Source organism: Clarias gariepinus, chromosome 10 (assembly GCF_024256425.1).
Source record: "Clarias gariepinus isolate MV-2021 ecotype Netherlands chromosome 10, CGAR_prim_01v2, whole genome shotgun sequence".
Taxonomy (NCBI): domain Eukaryota; kingdom Metazoa; phylum Chordata; class Actinopteri; order Siluriformes; family Clariidae; genus Clarias; species Clarias gariepinus.
The window spans coordinates 26398708-26418150 of NC_071109.1; the positions used below are offsets into that span (position 1 = coordinate 26398708).

At 36.9% G+C, this 19443-nt stretch overlaps 3 protein-coding genes across 4 annotated transcripts; all 3 read right to left on the reverse strand.

The window, feature by feature from the left end:
• Positions 1-98: 98 nt before the first annotated feature.
• sycp3 (synaptonemal complex protein 3) lies at positions 99-3846 on the reverse strand. Its single transcript, XM_053506333.1, has 9 exons — positions 3783-3846; positions 2376-2512; positions 2085-2163; positions 1966-2000; positions 1744-1861; positions 1447-1546; positions 615-713; positions 423-527; positions 99-338 (listed from the first exon to the last, which is right to left on the reverse strand). The coding sequence occupies exons 2-9, from the start codon at positions 2506-2508 to the stop codon at positions 285-287; spliced, it is 723 nt and encodes a 240-aa protein (XP_053362308.1). The 5' UTR covers positions 2509-2512; positions 3783-3846; the 3' UTR covers positions 99-284.
• Positions 3847-4951: 1105 nt separating this feature from the next.
• Positions 4952-10881, reverse strand: actr6 (actin related protein 6). The gene is made up of 11 exons (XM_053505248.1): positions 10681-10881; positions 10481-10598; positions 10325-10393; positions 9121-9244; positions 8480-8615; positions 8338-8394; positions 6977-7075; positions 6802-6880; positions 6531-6702; positions 5315-5453; positions 4952-5229 (listed from the first exon to the last, which is right to left on the reverse strand). Exons 1-11 carry the CDS (start codon positions 10746-10748, stop codon positions 5100-5102), a joined length of 1191 nt encoding a protein of 396 aa, XP_053361223.1. The 5' UTR covers positions 10749-10881; the 3' UTR covers positions 4952-5099.
• Positions 10882-12222: 1341 nt separating this feature from the next.
• On the reverse strand, positions 12223-19049 carry gtse1 (G-2 and S-phase expressed 1). 2 transcript variants are annotated; one of them, XM_053506070.1, is made up of 12 exons: positions 18931-19049; positions 18631-18676; positions 17490-17547; positions 16645-17272; positions 16336-16497; positions 16090-16234; positions 14563-14958; positions 14395-14464; positions 14066-14299; positions 13503-13782; positions 13135-13251; positions 12223-12992 (listed from the first exon to the last, which is right to left on the reverse strand). In XM_053506070.1, the coding sequence occupies exons 2-12, from the start codon at positions 18644-18646 to the stop codon at positions 12894-12896; spliced, it is 2205 nt and encodes a 734-aa protein (XP_053362045.1). In that variant the 5' UTR covers positions 18647-18676; positions 18931-19049; the 3' UTR covers positions 12223-12893. The 2 variants fall into 2 exon arrangements, with proteins under 2 accessions (XP_053362045.1, XP_053362044.1); XM_053506069.1 differs by having other exon boundaries at positions 12224-12992; positions 16636-17272.
• Between the last annotated feature and the right edge of the window lie 394 nt (positions 19050-19443).

Below are 19443 nucleotides of genomic sequence, written 5' to 3' on the forward strand. Positions count from 1 at the left end.
TAACTTCTATGTCTAAAAACTTCTGTACATCAGCTCCAAAGTCCACCTTTGGGTCGGTGTTGGACTGCTGCATATTTTGTAAAAAACATTTAATGAGGTCAACATTAATATATCCTTTATTCAAGAACAGTCTATACACAGCAATATATAAACCAATGGCAAAAAACAACACAATGACACTTGCGTACATGCACAAAATGAATTAGTTTTATCTGATAAACATTTTTCTAGCAAAATAAACAACAATAATTAAATCTTCCAAATGAACAAAATTACATAAGACTTTAAAACAGCATGGACTGAAGGGACTTCCTGACAGTGGCCATCTCCTGTTGTTGCTATAACATAATTACATAACAAATTTATCAATGTTAAAATTTCTACAGCTAAAACAAAGCCAGAGAATGTGTGAATACACTTACAGTATCCATCATTATCTTTTTCTGCAGCAGAGCCATCTCCTTCTTCAGCTCCAACTGTGCTCCCTGAAGGAAAGTCTCATGACTCTTCTCCATCTCCTCCATGTTCTATTGGACAATTAAAGAAACATATCCAGCCCAGATAGAACTAAAGAATATATGAAAATATTTTTGAACTGATATGAGGCATCATACCTTAATGAACTGCTCATATAGCTCTTTTATCGTTTTCATTTTTTGATTCTGTACCACCCGAGCCTGTTGGAAGAGCTTCTGCTGCTGTTGAAATAAATTCTATGCACATAACAATGACAAGTTAGATCATGCTGAGATTTTTTTTTTACATGTACTGTAGTGACACCAATAGCATTATCCCAGAAGCCTACAAAATACACTGCCTATGCAAAAAAAAAGAAAAAGAATAGAAGAAAAAATAAGTCACAAACTCCAAAATTTAATTGAAAGCCTTTAGCTTTGATTACAATGCACAATTCGTTTGGCGAATTCATGTATGAAAATGATTCCTCATCCTCCCTTAACCACACTTTCTCAATTTGTTTGAATACTGGAATATGCCTGTGCGGTCAGGGGGCAAAAATTTCCACATTTTATTGCCACATAAAGTTGCTTAGCCTAGACCTGACCAGGAGCAACCCCAGATCATAACACTGCCTCCCGAGACGTGCATCATGACGCACTCATCGTTTTAGAATATGGTCAAATCTGGACTCATCAAACCATATGACCCTTTTTCTAAATTGTAATTTTTTATGATCCCTAGTAAATTTAAAGTTTTTTTTCCCAGATTAGTCTTACTAAGTGGTTTTCCTGTGGCCACATAGCTGTTTAGTCCCAAGCTGTGAGTTCTAATCACTTTATGCATTTTTTTTGGCCAGGTAGTGTATATTCTTTATTTTGATGGAAAAAAAAAAACCAGATTACATAATTATTATTTTTTTTAAAGTCACTCTTTAGCTCTGTTGTTATTAATGCTGTGGATTTCCGTGTCATGGTAGTAGAGACTAACATTAAGTTTCTCCTCTTGGTCCTCAGACTTCTTAACATCAGTCTCCCACTGCTGAAGCACTGACAGCACCTGCTGTGAATAATCCTGTGCCAGCTTCTGCCTGTGGTGGGAAAATATTTTTAAATAGTACCAAAATGGCAAATTACCACAAACAAGAACTGACCTCTTATCACTAGTTAGGTCTTTAGGCTGTTCAAAGTCAAGTAACTTCCAGAGCCTTATATGGCACGGAAGGCATTTTTTCCCTCAGGATAGGCAACAATCAAATTCTTCTTCACAAATATTGTGCACATATACCTCTGGCTATACTGGGTTTTCCACAGCTGCTCTATTTTTTGGTTGCTGCTTTTAATAGAGCTTCTGGTCAAAACCTCCAGACGTTTTCTTCTAGCCTGCATTGCTTTGCCGATGTCAGCTGTATCAACATTCAAATACATATTACACATCCCAAATTTATTACTGAAATGCCGAAACACAGTAAAGTGCAAAATCTTTAAATTTCACTTGACATGACCTTACCTCCAAACTTTTCTAACATTGTCTGAACTTCATTCCTAAGAGAAATAAGCACATGTATGTATCAGCAAACATTCTACATAACATTTTGTTATATTACTAATAAAGAATATTTAACTCACCCTACACCTCCAATTAATTCATCTTCCTCAAATGTACCAGCAGGTCTCTTCTTGCCTTTCTTGTCAATGATGGGATTTTCTATCAATGGAATCATGATTGGATAAACTGAATAGAGTTACTGCTGCTGCAATTTAATAACTCTTTATAAATATAATAGATGGATATTGATTCAAATTCTTTACAGATATACTATTATATGTCTCATCATTTTATTCTCAGTAACTAATCTAAATAACCTAATTTAATTAAAAGTCATGAAGTATAACCAATATAAAATAAATAAATAGTACCTTCTCTCGCCTCATCATCAGAGCCAGTAAAACACTGGGCTTCATCTTTTATGTTGAAATCAAAAGCCTGATGGTGAGACGGCTCTTCTGATACTTTGGACTTTTTGGTGTGTTTTCTTCCTGTTGATGCCATTTTGCTAAAATAAAAAACAAATTAATGGATGGATGCACCTTTTGCATTGAGTCCAAAGTCTGCTGTTTGCACTAAATCGACCGATAGATAGATACAGACAGACACTTGATCCTGAGGGAAATTCCAAACATTGAATTGCAATGAGAACAGTAACAAAAAGAGTAGTAGCACATTGTAGTGTATACTTATGGTCATTATATACAAAATGTACATAAGCAATTAGCAAATTATTTTTACAATGCTAAATCAAGTTCAAGTTCAAGTAGGCTTTATTGTCATTACAACCATATACAGTTAGTACACAGTGAAACAAAACAACGTTCCTCCAGGACCAAGGTGCTACATGCAACATAAATTTACAACATCCCAAGGATATAATATTTCTCACTAAAATTATATTGATAATCGTTTTTTTTTATATAAAAACATGGAGGCACAGTGGGGTAGTGGTTAGCACTGTGGCCTTGCAACTTTAAGATCGAGGGTTGATTGCAGGTCAGGTGATTGTTGATCCACAGTGAGAATTTTAAAGGTGATCTTTTTGGGCTATGTTGTCTGTGTGCGTGGAGTATATGTTCTCCTAGCACTTGGTGGGTTCTGTCAGTGCCAAGACATGCAGATTAAGCAAACTGCAGATTGGAATCCTGTCCAGGGTATAACCTGCCTTGTGCCCAAAGGCTTTTTTATTTTCTTTACCTTTAGCTCTTACTTCAGAGATATCTGCTCTAGCAATTACACATGTTAGACATGTTATAATACACTATTATACACTTACATTATGTAAGTTCTGGGTTTCAGCTGTGCTGGGTTTATACACACAAAAAAATATCCATTTTATTAATAATATTAACGGAAAAAATCTGAAACAGTCTCTTACGAAGTTAGTTACACAATTACAGTAAGGTTGCAGTACAAGTATAACTTTTAAGTCACATTTTTGTATCGATTGGAACTTACAGCATGTACTTATTTGTTTATATATTTTAATGTTTATTTAAGGTCAAATAAATACCCCACCATTCAGTAGCTGACATTTAAGACTATTATTAAAATACATTTATTTCACTGATTTATTAGGGCGAAGTTTAGCAAGCTAGGAAGCTTACCGCTAACATGACATGTATGTATGTTTAATATTTTTGTCAAATATTTTGCGGATGAGCTGTTGACATGGCATATACTTAATTGCAACTGCTTTTAAATTATTATTTATATTATTTTTAGCTTCCCACTTTACACAACATATAATTAAAAACGATAATTTTTTTTTTTACCTCAGCTTGATCTGTGTGGTGAGCTTTCGTTGACTTGTTGCCAGGTCCTCTTTTTATTGATAACATCTTAATAATCACATTAAGAACATGACCACTATTTCTAAGTGAACACTATTTAAAAGTTTGTAAATAACTACATTGTGCACCAAGTTATTATTATTTACAAGAATAATTTAACACAATGGCAAAATGTAAGAATATATGTGCCAGTTTTACTTTTAGGACTTTGGATGAAATAACTGGCAACCCAGCGTGAAGCAGTTCAGTGTTCCCGCCACACCATGAAAAATCCCTCTCGCGCTCTGTAGCAGCTTCTCTGGAACATTTAATTTACATTACTGTAATTAAGGGGTTAATAGAGGATTCGTGCTTAGGATCCTGGTGCAACGATGTGTAAAAACCTTTCTAAAAGCAACCTTTAGAATGTTCTCAGAACGTTAGTTTGTGGTTACAAAATAATACATATAACATTTCCTGTGAGAAATTTTGACCATGAAAATATATTAAGAGTGAAAGTCAATAAATGGAATGGGACTGGAAAGTTGGTTTGTCTTTACTGATTATTGCATCCACATGTGAGCTTTTCCCCATGACACTGAATACTGACTACACACCCAGGCTGCCATATCTGAAATCCAAAACACTTAATTACGGGAAACCTTCTCAGTTTGAAATTTTTTTTTTTTTTCAAAGTTCTCAATGTTAAGCAAGTTATTCAAGTTATGCAACACTTTCTGTTCTAAGAAATTTAAATAAACTATATCTAAGTGGCCAAACCACAGATTTGTCATGATATTTGTCAGTTTTTACACCAAATGATATTAAAATATCCTCTGACTAATTTCTGGCAAATATGCATGGTATAGTAACACATGTAAAGTGGTAAAAAAAATGTACACATTTATATAAGTCCAGCAGATAATTGTACTCTATAAAGAAATACAATTTTTTAAGGTTTTCTCTACAGCATTGTCAAAATGTAGTTTTTGTCAACATCCTCATCAACAACATCAAAGCCATCGCTATGATTAACATTTTCATTCAGATGACAGTTAAGAACTCAGCTTGGCTTGCTCTTCACATACCCCAAAAGATGCGTTCCTCCTAATATTAGCTAAAATCATCAACTCCTTTTAAGAAACTTCCGGTTACACAAGCGTAGTCACATAAACCTTGAAAAAAGCAACTCCCATTATGAAGTCACATTTATTTTCAACATTGTATAAAAATTCTGTAAAACATTCAGGAAACAACATAAGAGGACATGAGCATATAAGACAAATCAAATGTAGGATAAATAACAGCTTTTCTCCCAGATTAAATGTCGAATTTCTCCTCACACACATAATGTCCATTTTCTTCATAATCCTCTCGTGTTACCACCATCTCCTCAAAGTCTGGGTTTTCTGCCAAGAGCTTTCCTCCTTCCCAAGGATAGCAGATTGGACTGAAAAAAAAAAGAATAAATCAAGTCAAAGACAGTGAAAATTTCAACACCAATCACAGTTCATTTCTCTTAAATGTACACTTACTTTTGTGGCTGTGTTACAGAAACATCAAATTCACTGGGAGCGAGTGCACGGACTTCTTTATACACACGATCCCTGAAGCCGGGAAACAAGGTGTTGCCACCTGTCAGAACGATGTTCTTAAAGAAGTGAGGTTGCATTTCTAAAACAAAAGAGAAAAATAAATTATTCGTGGGTCTGCAGCACGTTCAATACCATATTATCTTCATTACAAATTATGATATATATTTTCCTGTGTGACAAAGTTAATAATAGAACTCATTTTCCAGCATCCTTAGTAAAACGTAGCAGCTGTTTTACTTGCAGTACTACGCAAAAATCTATCACTAAAGAGTAATAAAAATAAACAGTTAATGTTTGGTGTGAAAACTCTTTGCTTCTTCCTCTGGTAACTTTGTCACACTTGCTCCTTTCTATTTTCATGCAAAACCCAAAAGCCTACATTATGTTTTTTTGTTTCCATCTGAAAACTTGTCATGTAATTTGTTGCTTTATTTACAAGCATGCAAATATTCTTCTGTAATGTATTTATTTATCTATTTTTCAAGTCCCGTTTAAAAATATTGAACATAATGTTGTACATAAAAGGTTTTGTACATAATGATGCAGACATGGTAAACATATATTACAAAGTCTGTACTAAAAATAATACACAGCCTAAGACTTGTACTGCACAGTACGGTACATGATGAAATTGATGCATGCATCTCGACATGTTGTACCATGTGTAAATGATTAACTCACAGTCCTTAAAAAGTAAATGTTACAGATTAATATGTTTTTAATTTATTTTGTCAGATATTCATGTAAAAAAAAAGGTTTGTTTTACATTTTTGTATTTCAGACTCCCCTTATGACTCTTGACCCTCCTTTCGTGACATTCAATAGGTTTACCTGTACCTGATTTATTATTTAGTGAAAAGGAACAAGCTATTATGTTCTTGAGTCACTGAAGTATCATGCATCACCCCATTCAAACACATGATATTCATCTGCTTCTAACTGTCTTTAACTTTTTAGATAAAAGTATTGTCTACTTAGACAGGCTGCTTAACCATAAATGCTATATAATAAATTAGGCACGGGTAAACATGTACTACTTGGAACATCATGACAATTTCACTATAAATATCAAAACATGACTAAAATGTGATGGATTGTTAGCCGCTTTGTCACTCCATATCCCAGTGTGGTGGTGGGTGTTAGAGGCCTACCCTACCCTCTGGCATTTTGCTGATGGAGTTGACTATTGCTTCTGGTATGCCCATTTCCTGAATGCCAATATCCGATGGGTGGAAAAGTATCTCAGGAATAGCAAATCTCTCATTTGTAAGCCGCAGGATCTGCTCTCCAGTTTTATACTTTCCTGTGAAATTCATTTCCTCTCTAGGCTATAACAAACAGGGACAAGAGCAAATAATTATGAATAAAAAAAGTGTCTAGTAACCAAAAATTTAAAAAGCAAATGCATTTTGGATGGAATTTCACACCTTACAGAAGCCCTTTTTGATAGAACTAAAGTCAGGCAGGACATAGTCTCTCATTACCAGATTGTCCTCCCCTTTCAACCTATGAAAAATAAAAGATGGTGACTAAAGGTTTCAGAATGTATGACTACAGACTTCTATCGTACAAGACAAACAACAAAGCAACACTGAAGCTTACTGAGCAATCTGCATGTCTTTGTAAAACTCCTGTGAGACATAGCACACATCCTCCTTTACTTGATTGATCACATAAGTCTCATCCATCACATGTAGTTGCCTTTAAAAATAATGCAACACGTCAGGCCAACATCATAAGCTGAGTCACCAGAAATATATTACAAATATTTCACCTAAAGTTGCAGCCTAGCTTCAGTCATAACAGAGCTAAACAGTTTAAATTATGTTTTATATATTTCTATAATGGTTAGTTATATATTATAATATTTATAAATATTAAGTACTTCAAAAAAATGTAAAAGCTTTATTTATAAAATTACACTCACCTAAAGGATTATTAGGAACACCATACTAATACGGTATGTGACCCCCTTTCGCCTTCAGAACTGCCTTAATTCTACGTGGCATTGATTCAACAAGGTGCTGAAAAGATGCTCTATTGGGTTGAGATCTGGTGACTGTGGGAGTACAACTTATTGTCATGTTCAAGAAACCAATTTAAAATGATTCGAGCTTTGTGACATGGTGCATTATCCTGTTGGAAGTAGCCATCAGAGGATGAGTATATGGTTGTCATAAAGGGACATAGTCAGAAACAATGCCAACAATTGGCACTAAGGGGCCTAAAGTGTGCCAAGAAAACATTCCCCACACCATTACACCACCACCACCAGCCTGCACAGTGGTAACAAGGCATGATGGATCCATGTGCTCATTCTGTTTACGCCAAATTCTGACTTTACCATTTGAATGTCTCAACAGAAATCGAGACTCATTAGACCAGGCAACATTTTTCCAGTCTTCAATTGTCCAATTTTGGTGAGCTCATGCAAATTGTAGGCTCTTTTTCCTATTTGTAGTGGAGATGAGTGGTACCCAGCGGGGTCTTCTGCTGTTGTAGCCCATCCGCCTTAAGGTTATGCGTGTTGTGGCTTCACAAATGCTTTGTACCTCGGTTGTAACGAGTGGTTATTTCTGTCAAAGTTGCTCTTCTATCAGCTTGAATCAGTTTACCCATTCTCCTCTGACCTCTAGCATCAACAAGGCATTTTCGCCCACAGGACTGCTGTATACTGGATGTTTTTTACTTTTTACACCATTCTTTGTAAACCCTAGAAATGGTTGTGCGTGAAAATGTGCACCAACAACCATGCCATGCTCAAAATTGCTTAAATCACCTTTCTTTCCTATTCTGACATTCAGTTTAGAGTTCAGGAGATTGTCTTGACCAGGACCACACCCCTAAATTCATTAAAACAACTGCCATGTGATTGGTTGATTGGATAATTGCATTAATGAGAAATTAAACAGGTGTTCCTAATAATCCTTTAGGTGAGTGTATTAAACACTGTGCATCCTTACCTGTAGGAAATTATCTCTTTTAAGTGGTTGGTAAGAAGTTTTCCACCTACATTTACTCTGTGGAATAAAAATCAAAGCATGAACAACATAGCCGAAAAAGATCACCTTTTAAATTCTCACTGTGGATCAACAATCACCTGACCTGCAAATACCATCCTTCATCTTCCTTCCTCTACAGTAAGGGACAATGTGTGTGAAGGAGAAACCACTATCCACCACGATGCAACACAACTCTGAATTGTAGTCATAGAAGTGTCTGTGGGCGCTCAGAGATCCAGCTGAAACATGGCACATGATAAGTGAATCAGGCCTTTTGTGGAAGGTTAACAGTTTGTTAGTTTAAGCACAAGTGATTGGTTATTCATCATTAAAATAAATAGAAACAGAAATCAAACTGAAAATGAATCTTGTAAACCTAAGGGCTTCTTTAAATTACTTTGGTAGGCAAGAAATGCAGACATATTACTTAAAAAGGTTTACTTACTCACACTTTCAACATTATATACATATACTGGAAATTACTTTAGTTGGTCAATCAGAAAAAAAAAAACAGAAGTCACCAACTAAAAAAAAATCTGTAAAATAAAAATATTATAGCTTTCCAGTGTTATCAAGGTACTGACACACTATTAGTTTATAACAGGTGCTAATAAGCCTACTGTAGACGGAGACCCTTTGACCATAAAAAAATCTTCATTAAACATTTGCTTATTACATTGTTCATAAAAACAATTGTACAGTGTAGCATTTAAAATCATTTACAAATTCACACTCTGGACTCACCGTTAATTCTAAGAGCTGCCTGAAACTGGTACTCTTCAAACAAAATTTCATTCATGGATTCTTGAATTGAAATGAAGTTAAAATAGGGCTCAGTTATAATTATGTTAGTATCAGCAAAGTCCACCTGCAAAATGTAGGAATAAAACCATTTCATTAAGCAGAATTCTGACCACTTCTATTCTATTTAATTTGTCAAAATAAAAGTATTTTTTTTCTCAAGTACAACACGTCAGTAGAAGAAAAAAAGGGGAAAAAAGATAAGATTCCTTAGTTACATTAAGAACTATGAGTTCTAGGTAGAAAGTAAGAAAAGGACGTTCACTGATCCCCTAATGTCATCATTAATAGCAGCATTACAACAAATCAGTGACGTTGCATTATTAAAATGTACAGTTTTATCTAAAATATGATGTAAGGGGGGGGATCAAAAAGTTTTGAGATTAGCTCGGTTTTTTCAACATTTTCGATGTACAAAGATGCAAATGTTGAAAAAGACAATGAGCATGTACTGGGTCGAGCTGTGGACCTGCCTCGCCATTTTCAGTTGTGGAGATAACAGGCTCTTCCAGTGTGAAGACTGTTGCTTCATCTCAGGGTCGTAACCATACACCCAAGTTTCATCACTGGCAATGATCCTCAACATTAAGGATGATCACAGGATTGCCTGGACTGTTCTGTATGACACACTAACAATGGCAGCAATGTTGCAGATTGTTCACCGTTGAAGGACATCCTGATCTCTTAGATCATCTTTCAGTGATGTTCTTCAATTCGTGAAGCACCACCCCAAACCCTTGTACCACCCCAAACACCTTGAGTGACTCTTTGCAGCAATGCGGTAAACTTGCTGAATCATGTCAAATATCTCTGTAGCAGATTTGCTCAGTTTAACACAGTATTTCACATTCTGTCTTTGTTCTAACTTGCTGTCCATGAACGAATAGCAAATGTGGTAATGCACATGGTCAAAACTGCACCAGCTTCAGATGTACACTGGACAACATCTTTTGGCATACTGACTTATGATGGTCAACGTTCTCTGTGACTCGTGCTGCCATCTGTTTGCATGTTAAAAAACTCTTCTCGAAACTTTTTTGATACTGCCTCATACACCATGCACCACTTGTAGATCTAGATATTTCATATACAGTAACGATGTTGTCTGATCTTCTCAGAGTAAAGTGTGACTGTACACTTCAAATACCTGGAACATTTCTTTTCCAAACAGCTGATCCCACACTTTGCGTTGTACATCCCAGTTAACGAGATAACCCTAAAACAAAACAGATTTAAATGAAACCCGAACTGGTTTTATGCCTGAGACTGTACCAGATATAATTCAGTAATAAATATATGATACCTTTTGAAACGGAAGGATGTAAAAGAGTCCGGATGGATCTTTAATTTCATCCAGCTGATTTGCAGTAAAGGTTTTTAACCTCAGAGACTTGGAGCGGAACTGGCAGTTAGGAACAACACTGGGAGGAAAAACATCTTTATTATCCACCGAATACAAACACCACACACTTTATCTCCTTCAAGTGATAAAAAGCAGCACACCTGGCTTTCTCATGGCTGTATCCAATCTTAGCCGTGTAAGCGCCGTTGTCCAGAACGAGAGTTCTCATCGCTAGAACGCATTAAATCTTTCAGAAAGAATGGCACGACACGGTTTTAGTATTAATTCTAACTACTTATTTTGGATGTTTATCATCACTGTCTGGGTCGTGTGGTTCCGTTTCAGCTTTTCTTCTCTTTGTACATGCTTGTCTATGAAACGCTTTATTACGCGCATATAGCGCCCCTACAGGACTGGAGGTAAGCGATAGGTCTTACTTAACACATTCCAGCAGTCCCCCCAATAGATTTATAAACGTAATCCAACAATTCTACTATTACTTAAATAAAATACATATTTTTTGCCAGAGCTTTATTTTTCTAACACTATACCAAATTAACACAAATTATTTATAAGGTTATAGGATTTTCCTTGCACACTGCCTCAGGTCTGTGTGCAAGGAGTTTGCATGTTCTCCCTGTGCTTGGTGGCTTTCCTCCAGGCACTCTAAAAACCCACAGTCCAAAAAATATGCACGTTAGACTAATTGGTGTTCCCAAATTGCCCTGTGTGGATAAATTGGCACCCTGTCCAGGGTGTACCCCCACCTTGTGCCCCAAGTCTCCTAAGACTCCTGTATACAGGATAAAGCAGTAACGGGGATGAGTAAATAGGCAAGTAAGGATTTTGAATTATTAAGGTTTGGGGAGTCTGCCCCTTAAATTAAGATGACTTATCCAATAATAGAAACTAGAGGGCGCTTACATTAGCTGCTAATGGAATATGTGGTCAAATGCCGCTCTTCATACTGCTCTGATGTTTTGGTAGCCCTTATTTCTGCCTGTCGTATGCCCTGTCACTGTAGACGCTCTGTTGCCTGTTGGCCTGTAGTATCAATTTTTACCATTGATGCCGCCGCCTACTATTATGGTCAGTGAGGAACGCCACTGGACAGACATAAAAGTTGACAATTAGGTTGCCTACTCGTACATTCAGAGAGGAACAGCAGTGACAGAACTATCCACGCAAACACAGACTGGCCAAACAGAATTTCTCTTTATAAATATCAGTCTGTGTGTAATAAATCCATTTCAGTTTTTAAATTGAATTACTTAAATTATACACAGTATATGGTACAGTTGCTCTTGAAGCACTAACTACAGCTGCACTTCACTCCTTGTGTATTTCCCCCAAATTCTTGACTGGGCTTTGTTTCACAATCTTTCCAAAGCTGCGGTTGCCCGTGTTGCTTGTGCACCTTTTTCTACCCCTTTTTTCCTTTCATTTAACTTTTAATTTCTTAAACCCTTCAAGTTTCTCAGTCTTAAGACTAAGAGACTATTTAAAGCCTCAAGAAACCTTTTCAGGAGTTTTGAGGTAATAGGCTGATTAGAGTAGCATATTATCTAGAGTTTTTCATATGAACTTTTATTACAATATTCTAATTTTCTGAGATTTTGGGTTTTTATTAGCTGTAAGGAATGATCACCATTATTCCTTGTTAACAATTTAACACTTACTTAACAATATATCAGTCTGTGTGTACGACTCTTGACTTTTTAAGTTGTATTACATTTAAATAAATCTAAGAAATCTAATTGATACAAAGAAACCAAATTGATAACTATTATTGGACAATGTTTGCAATTTCCACAGTGTGTAAAAAGGTGGGGTTGCTCATTTGACTCTTTGGCCTTACTTTGAGAACCTTTTGTCTATAGTACATACATTCATCCCCAGCATCAGTGGATCTGGAAGCTATCCTGGAAAAACTATGCACCCGATGAGAGTAGTCCAGTTCATTTTAAGGCAACATGCACGCTCTCCCTTTTAAAAAGAAGAGAACAAGGAATCCACCAATGTGGACACATCAGTTTACACTCCTGCATTTATAGATTAGACATTTTATTTGTACCTTTCGGAGGGGAAAAAACAGAACAAAAAACAAAAAAAAAAAAAAAAAAAAACACAACAGACTGACCAAGAGACACATTCAAAAGTAAATTACTCTAAAGAGTAACACTGGCAGGTTCCAGCATGATAAAACAATCATAGAACATACAATCAACCGCATGAATAAAATGTACATTATTATTATTATTATTACTATTATTAGAGTCTTAAGTAACTGTTCTCATAGCCTTTTCAAATGACAGTGTTTCTGTAGTTCCAGTTTTATCTTTCTTGAATTTGCTCAGTTTGCAATGCAGGTTTTTCAGAAGGACAAGTTAATGAGTGGAGGCGAGTTAGTTACAGGGTTTTCCTTTTTTCCTTCTGGACTCCATTTTATAAGAGGTGAGCTCAAATCAATCAGCTGGAGAATACAACAGAAAAAATACTAAGTCAGTGATATATTTTATGAGTTGTGAAGATTTGGTGACATGCCAATGCTTTGATAAAAAAAACTAAACAAACACTGTATATCATTAGATGAAGATATTTATCTGATCTCTTACCTGTCCACTAAAAGCCTTACTGGGAATGGTTTTGATCAGGTCAGGGGTGTTGGAAAGATCAATGAGTACTTTCTCTTCAGGCTTCAAAACAGGAGCGGGTGCATCTACCAGCATCACCTGAGAAAAACATACCGCTTAAAGTCTATATTGGCTATGCAGGACTAATCATAGTGTTAATCGCAGCATGGAAGATATTTAGATAATTTATATATCTTTCAATACAAATCAAATGTCTTGCTGCTATTTTAACCATGTTAACAGTGTAAAAACATTCATTGGTTCATTCACTGTGTTCCAAACTATGTAGTATGCAAGCTAGAAAAAAGCTATACTAAACCCCTCCACCCTCCACCCTGCCTCAAACTGACCTCCAGTGCTTCTATCTTCTTAAACTGATGGCTGTGCAGAGTTTTCTCAGTCTCTGAAAGCGTTGGCTTTTCTGGGTTGGGCAGATGAGGTGCCAGGTCATCTGCCACTGGTTTGTAAGACTTCACTGCTGCAGTCTCACAAGCAGTTTGTCTATCAAAGTCATCTTCCAGAGTAAAGACCAGGGAGCAGGGCTGAAACTCAGCCGAAGCAGAGGAGTTCTCCTTGGGCACTGCTTGCGTGTCTAATTGGTGCTGCTCACTCCGTATCAGCTGACCTGGGCTAAAAGAAGGTTTACAGCGTGTGACAAATTAGCAATGCAAATAGATTAACTTATTAAAATCCACAGCCACAATGATTTCCTAAATAAACTAAAAATGTAATATGGGCAAAACGGCATTTTATGATAAAACTCCAACATGTTTAAGTTTCAAAGGGAATTTTGTAATCAATTTATCTACCTTAAAAATGCTGGGGAAAAAAAGTACAAAGTAACTTCTATTATCGTGAAAAAGACTCAAGGCCAAATCCTCATTACAGGCCAAATTGCCTGTAATCACATTACCTAGCATGGCAATTCCCTGAGCTGGAAGCTGGTGACTGTGGCTCAGGGGTACGAGATGCTTTGTTGAGGCGAGGCACACTTTTGGGAGTCAGCATGGGGATGGCAGACACACGGCGGCTTACAGGTGTAGGTAGTGCAGATGGGCGCCGGAGTTTAGACTGCAATGGCTTCTGAGTTTCACTTGAAGGTGTCTGCAGGCCATGAGGTGTAGGCACAACAAGTCTCTGTGGAACACTAAATAGAAATTATGAAAAAATGTGAAACCATGACCCCCTATAATTAAGCACTTGTTCACAGCTATATAGCAGGATACTAGAGTGCTACAGTACCTGTCCACACTGCAAGCTGACATCAGTCTTTTTGGTTTCATAATTCGTGGAACATCAGGCGATGACACAACTAATTCATATCACATGATATGAATCACATAAGACAATTTGGTTATTTCAAAATGCTCTAAATGCTTTGAATCTCTAATTCAAGCCAACATTTCTTACCTTCAGGTCTTTGTCCTCCTTTCAGTGAGGTTGTTGGAGTTGGAGCCATGAAGGCTTTCAAGTTATTGTTCACCTTAACAGTACTTCCATTCTTAGTAGCAAGTGTAGATATGCTGGGCACAGAGGTGGTCCTCTCAATAGTCCTCTTAGCTGGTGTTTGGTGCTGAACAGAAGGTCCAGTCTCTGTTCTCTTTAAAGGGGTGGCCTTGACTGGTTTAGTAACAGGCTCAGATCCTTTTCTTAGATGTGCAGAAAAGGATGTTCTTCTAGCAGAGGATTCCATAGATTTGATGACAATTCCTGACTTTCGGTTGGAACTGGGAAGCCTGCTGCCACTGCTGGGAATGCGGCTACCAATGCTACTTACGCTGGTGTTCAGGGAGGAATTCAGTTTGCCTGCATTAAAGTAGGGTAAAATATTCAACTTTAATTCTTTTTCTTTTTAAAAGTTTTATTTAAACCCCATTCACCAAAAATGGTACTGCTCCACCTTTTTCGACTAAATATGCACAACTTATGATTTATTTAAAAACCTTATTCAGTGATCAAAGACTGGAAGCCTAGACTGCCATGTTATTGTTTAGCCCAGATTTTTTTGCACTGTAAGCTTTACAAATTCAATCAAAATAGAGGAAATCTAAACAGAGCCACACAGTGACCCCAAGTTAAGAATAAAAAAAGAAATGTTTATTTGGAAATTATACTGTATTTACTATATATTATACTTATTTGGAAAACGAACTGTAAAAAGTATTTTTCCATTGCAAAGCTAAAAATTCAGTCAGTCTTAACTGTGTGCATAAGTGTTTCTGCAAACTAGTGGGATCGAGTTAAAATGGTGTGTAAAAGTACAGCAGGGCTCCAAAAAAGATGTATACACAGTTGTTATCTATGCTCTTTTAAAAATGTGAATTATGGCAGAGACGTGTAGTATTATGTTTCCTACAAGATGACACCATTATTAAATGTTAACATGTGACCATCAGAAGAGAGACAAATGTTTTTCATGTTGAAGTGAGCATACATTTTGGGCCCCTATGCATTTACTAATTTCCTGCACAGGTTGATGCCAAAAATAACCAACAACAGAATGTGAGAAAAAGAATTCTAATTCTTAATATTTTTATAGTCTCATCCACTCATTTTGGATGGATGGCCAGATTTGATCTCCCCAGGTATATAAAAATTGAACACTCTACCCACTATTATTTTTAGTCATTTATTTTTAACGATTACAAGCCTTGTACCAGTCAGGTGAGAGAAACCATTGGTACAATATAAAAATGATAAGTATACAAAGTTTAAATAAATAAAAAAGTTACTTAAGTTGCATTTAAGAAAAAAATGTGCAAACATGGGTAGCAACAGACTGCGTTTCTGGGCTAAAAGAATTACAGAGCTCTATAGATAATCTGCTTGAAAGTGTTGTTACAATTACATGGATAATTACAGTACTAGAATTGCATCTAAAGCAGTACAAACAATCAATCATCAATCAAACATGTTATTTGTACCATTAAGACTCACTTTTTCCAGCTGGAGAAACAGACAGGCTTGAGTTGATACTAGACACAGAGGAGGAAGAGGAAGAAGTATTTCGGCTTCGGTCCACCACTCTCCTGTTAGGTAGCGTAGGAACTTTGCGAAGAGGTGCACCACCTCTTAATTCAGTCTAAAGAACAAAGCAAGAATTTTCCAAAAGTTTTATCATAACTATTAATTTTCAGGCTACATAATCAATTTTAAAATAAATAACAAAAGTGATTTGTTCACCTTGCTGGGGGCTGGAAGACCCCTCTTTACCGGCAGGCTTGTGTTGAAGGAAGAATCACTCATATCAGATGCTACACTTGTTGTATCAGAGAGCAGGTCTTCAGCAGAGCCTGTTCTGCTTGTGTCTCTGCTACCAGGACTCCGTTTGAGCCCAAAACAACCCTGAGACAGTAAGAATAAAGTACATTAAAACCATGCAAATTATTTTTTTTAAATGTGATCAAGTTGCCAGTAGTATATTGTATATGTGAATGGTTGTACTTCTCTAGAAACTTATATTTGAGAATAAGGGGCAGACACCTGGCTTACACTGCTGGGTGGCGGAAGCCGAGTTTTGCTAGAAAGTGCTGGTCGAATGCCAGAGGAAAGCCGAGAGCCCCCCATGGCTGTGGGTTTGTTGGGAAGTACTCTTCCACCGGGCACAAGGCTTTTCCCTCTTGAGGCTATTTTAGGTTGAGTGTCAATAGTTCTCACAGGGCTGGAGGTGCTTAGACGTGGTTTGCCTACAGATATACTGCTAGACTTCTGCAGTTGCTTCTGGATGGCTGGTGGAAGCTGTTTCATAGGGCTGTCCTGAACACAAAATGTTTCTCTCTTAATAGGGCTAAGTGCATTAGCTGGCTTGAACATGCCCAGTTTAGCTGAAGAGTCCATCTCAAACGTTTCTGCATCTTCGGGCAAACTGGGAGCAACTGTAGGGTCTTTAGCAGCAGGCTCAGTAAGAGTTCCCTCAAGGTGCCTGGCCAAAAGATGAGCTTCTTTGCAAATTTCCTCGAAGTTTTCCTCAAGCAGCGGGCTCCAACTGGGCTCCTCACCCAAAGACGGCCCACTGCTCACACTTTCTTTTATTTGGGTCGCCATTCCATGGGAAATACATATCTCCTTATGGGAGATAGGACCCAGGAAGACTTCATCTTCAACATCATCTCCTTTAGAACTAAAGAAAAAAAAAAAAGCATCATGAATATATGTGAAAAAAGGTAGATTCTAGGGTATTGTTCCATTACTGTTCTGAAAGCCTGGATTGCTATTTAAAATCATATGTAAAATTGTATCGACTCTAGCCCTTTATTTTAATATAAATGAATCTATTCATATTATTACAACCAGTAAAAATGACAAGGATTTACATAAGCTTGCAAATGACAACCGACCTTGCTGGTGACAGTGAAACTTCAAAATCAAACTTCTCTTCAGCCAATGAGCAGAAATCTAGAATTTAGAATATAGAAATACTGTAATTCGTTTGGTGAAAAAAAAAAAAAAATCAGCCCACATAATTTACATATATTATGCTTTAAGTAAAAGAAGGCAAAGTTGTTGTACACTGATCAGCCTGAATGTTAAGAACATCTGCCTAATAACCCCCCCCCCCCATTTTGCAACCATAACAGTGATGCACTGTGTGTTCTAACACCTTTCTATTACAACCAGCATTAACCTTTTCATTAATGGATCTACACTTACTCTTCTATTGACTCCGAATACATGGCCAGCGTTCGCTCTCCATGTGTATCAGTAAGCCGTGCTCACCCATGACTCTGTCGCCATTCACCGGTTTTCCTCCTTGGATTATAGTACTTTTGGTAAGTCCTGACCACTGCAGATCAGGAACATCTCAAGACCTGTAGTATTCAAGGTTCTCTGACCAAGTGCTCTAGCCATCATGATTTGGCCCTTGTCAAAGTCACTCAAATTCCTATGCTTGGCCATTTTTTTCTGCTTCCAACACATCAAATTCCAGAGGAAAAAAGTTCACTTGCTGCCTAATATATATTATACCACTATATTTATACACACACACACACACACACATATACATACATATATATATATATATATATATATATATATATATATATATATATATATATATATATATGCACACACGCACACCATTTCCAATGTATTTGCTGCCAATGTAATGGGATAGACAATATAGCTACTATGAGAAGGGCCATATTGTGATGGCTAGACAACTGGGTTAGAGCAACTCCAAAGTTGCAGCTCTTGTAGGATATTCCTGGCTGCAGTGGTCAGGACAAACAAAAAGTGATCCAAGAAAGGAAAACAAGTGGTTCCTGGGTGGCCAAGGCAAACTGATGCACATGGGGAGTGAAGTCTGACCTGTGTAGTCTGATCCAATAGGAGCACTATTGTAGATCTACTTGAATGAAAGGTTATTGCTGGTTCCTATAGAAAGGTGTCAGAACACACAGAGTCGTTACTGTTTTGATGGAAACGGGCGGGTGGTCATGTTATGGCTGATCAGCATATGTAAATTAACGTAGTTACCATCATCAGCCATCATCCACAGCAAATAAGATGGGAGTCCAAAGTCCTGAAAAAAACAACAACCACAACGTCAACCATATTAAATGATTTACAAATTTCTAACAAAACGAAAATATCATGATTTATAAAATTTATAAAATTTAATGGTTTGTTCTGCGTTACGGATATTTTACGGAAGTGATGATTAGCATGGCGAGATAGCTAGCTATCTAGCCAACACACTACAGGGTGAACATCTAACCTAAAATACATCTAACCAGAAGTACAACGACTTTTACTCATCTTAAAGCTAAATCTCACCTGCTGTTTGTGCTTTTTAAACCCACGGTGCGAAGCTGGATTTTTCTTTTCTTTTACCCCTATGGGCGCTTACTACAAACAGTCACTTCTAAACAACACTGAACACATTTCAAATTTCGTCCGTGGCTGAATTCAAAGATCACGTGATTTAAATGGTGAGGCCGCATTGGTGTAGAAAGCTTCCCGGAAGTGAAAGTGTCGAACGCACACGCATGCGCACGGGTGCGTTTTAATAAACAGTGCGTTCATCAAAGAAGTCTTGGTCGCTGTTAAAACGCAGTGATTTTGCCAGTGATTGACCCATAAAGCTATGACTATAATCCATTTCCCATTCTCGGTTATAAAAGCATGTTATTCTTTTAGTGTAATAATTCTTCTACCAATGGTTGTAGACTAATTATCAAAAAATTTATTGGGTTATTTTTGTTTGTCCATATAGTTTTTTTAGACGACTTGCGTACTGGATGCCACAGCCAGCGCTGCTGGTGGACCAAATGGTCCATTGTGGTGACT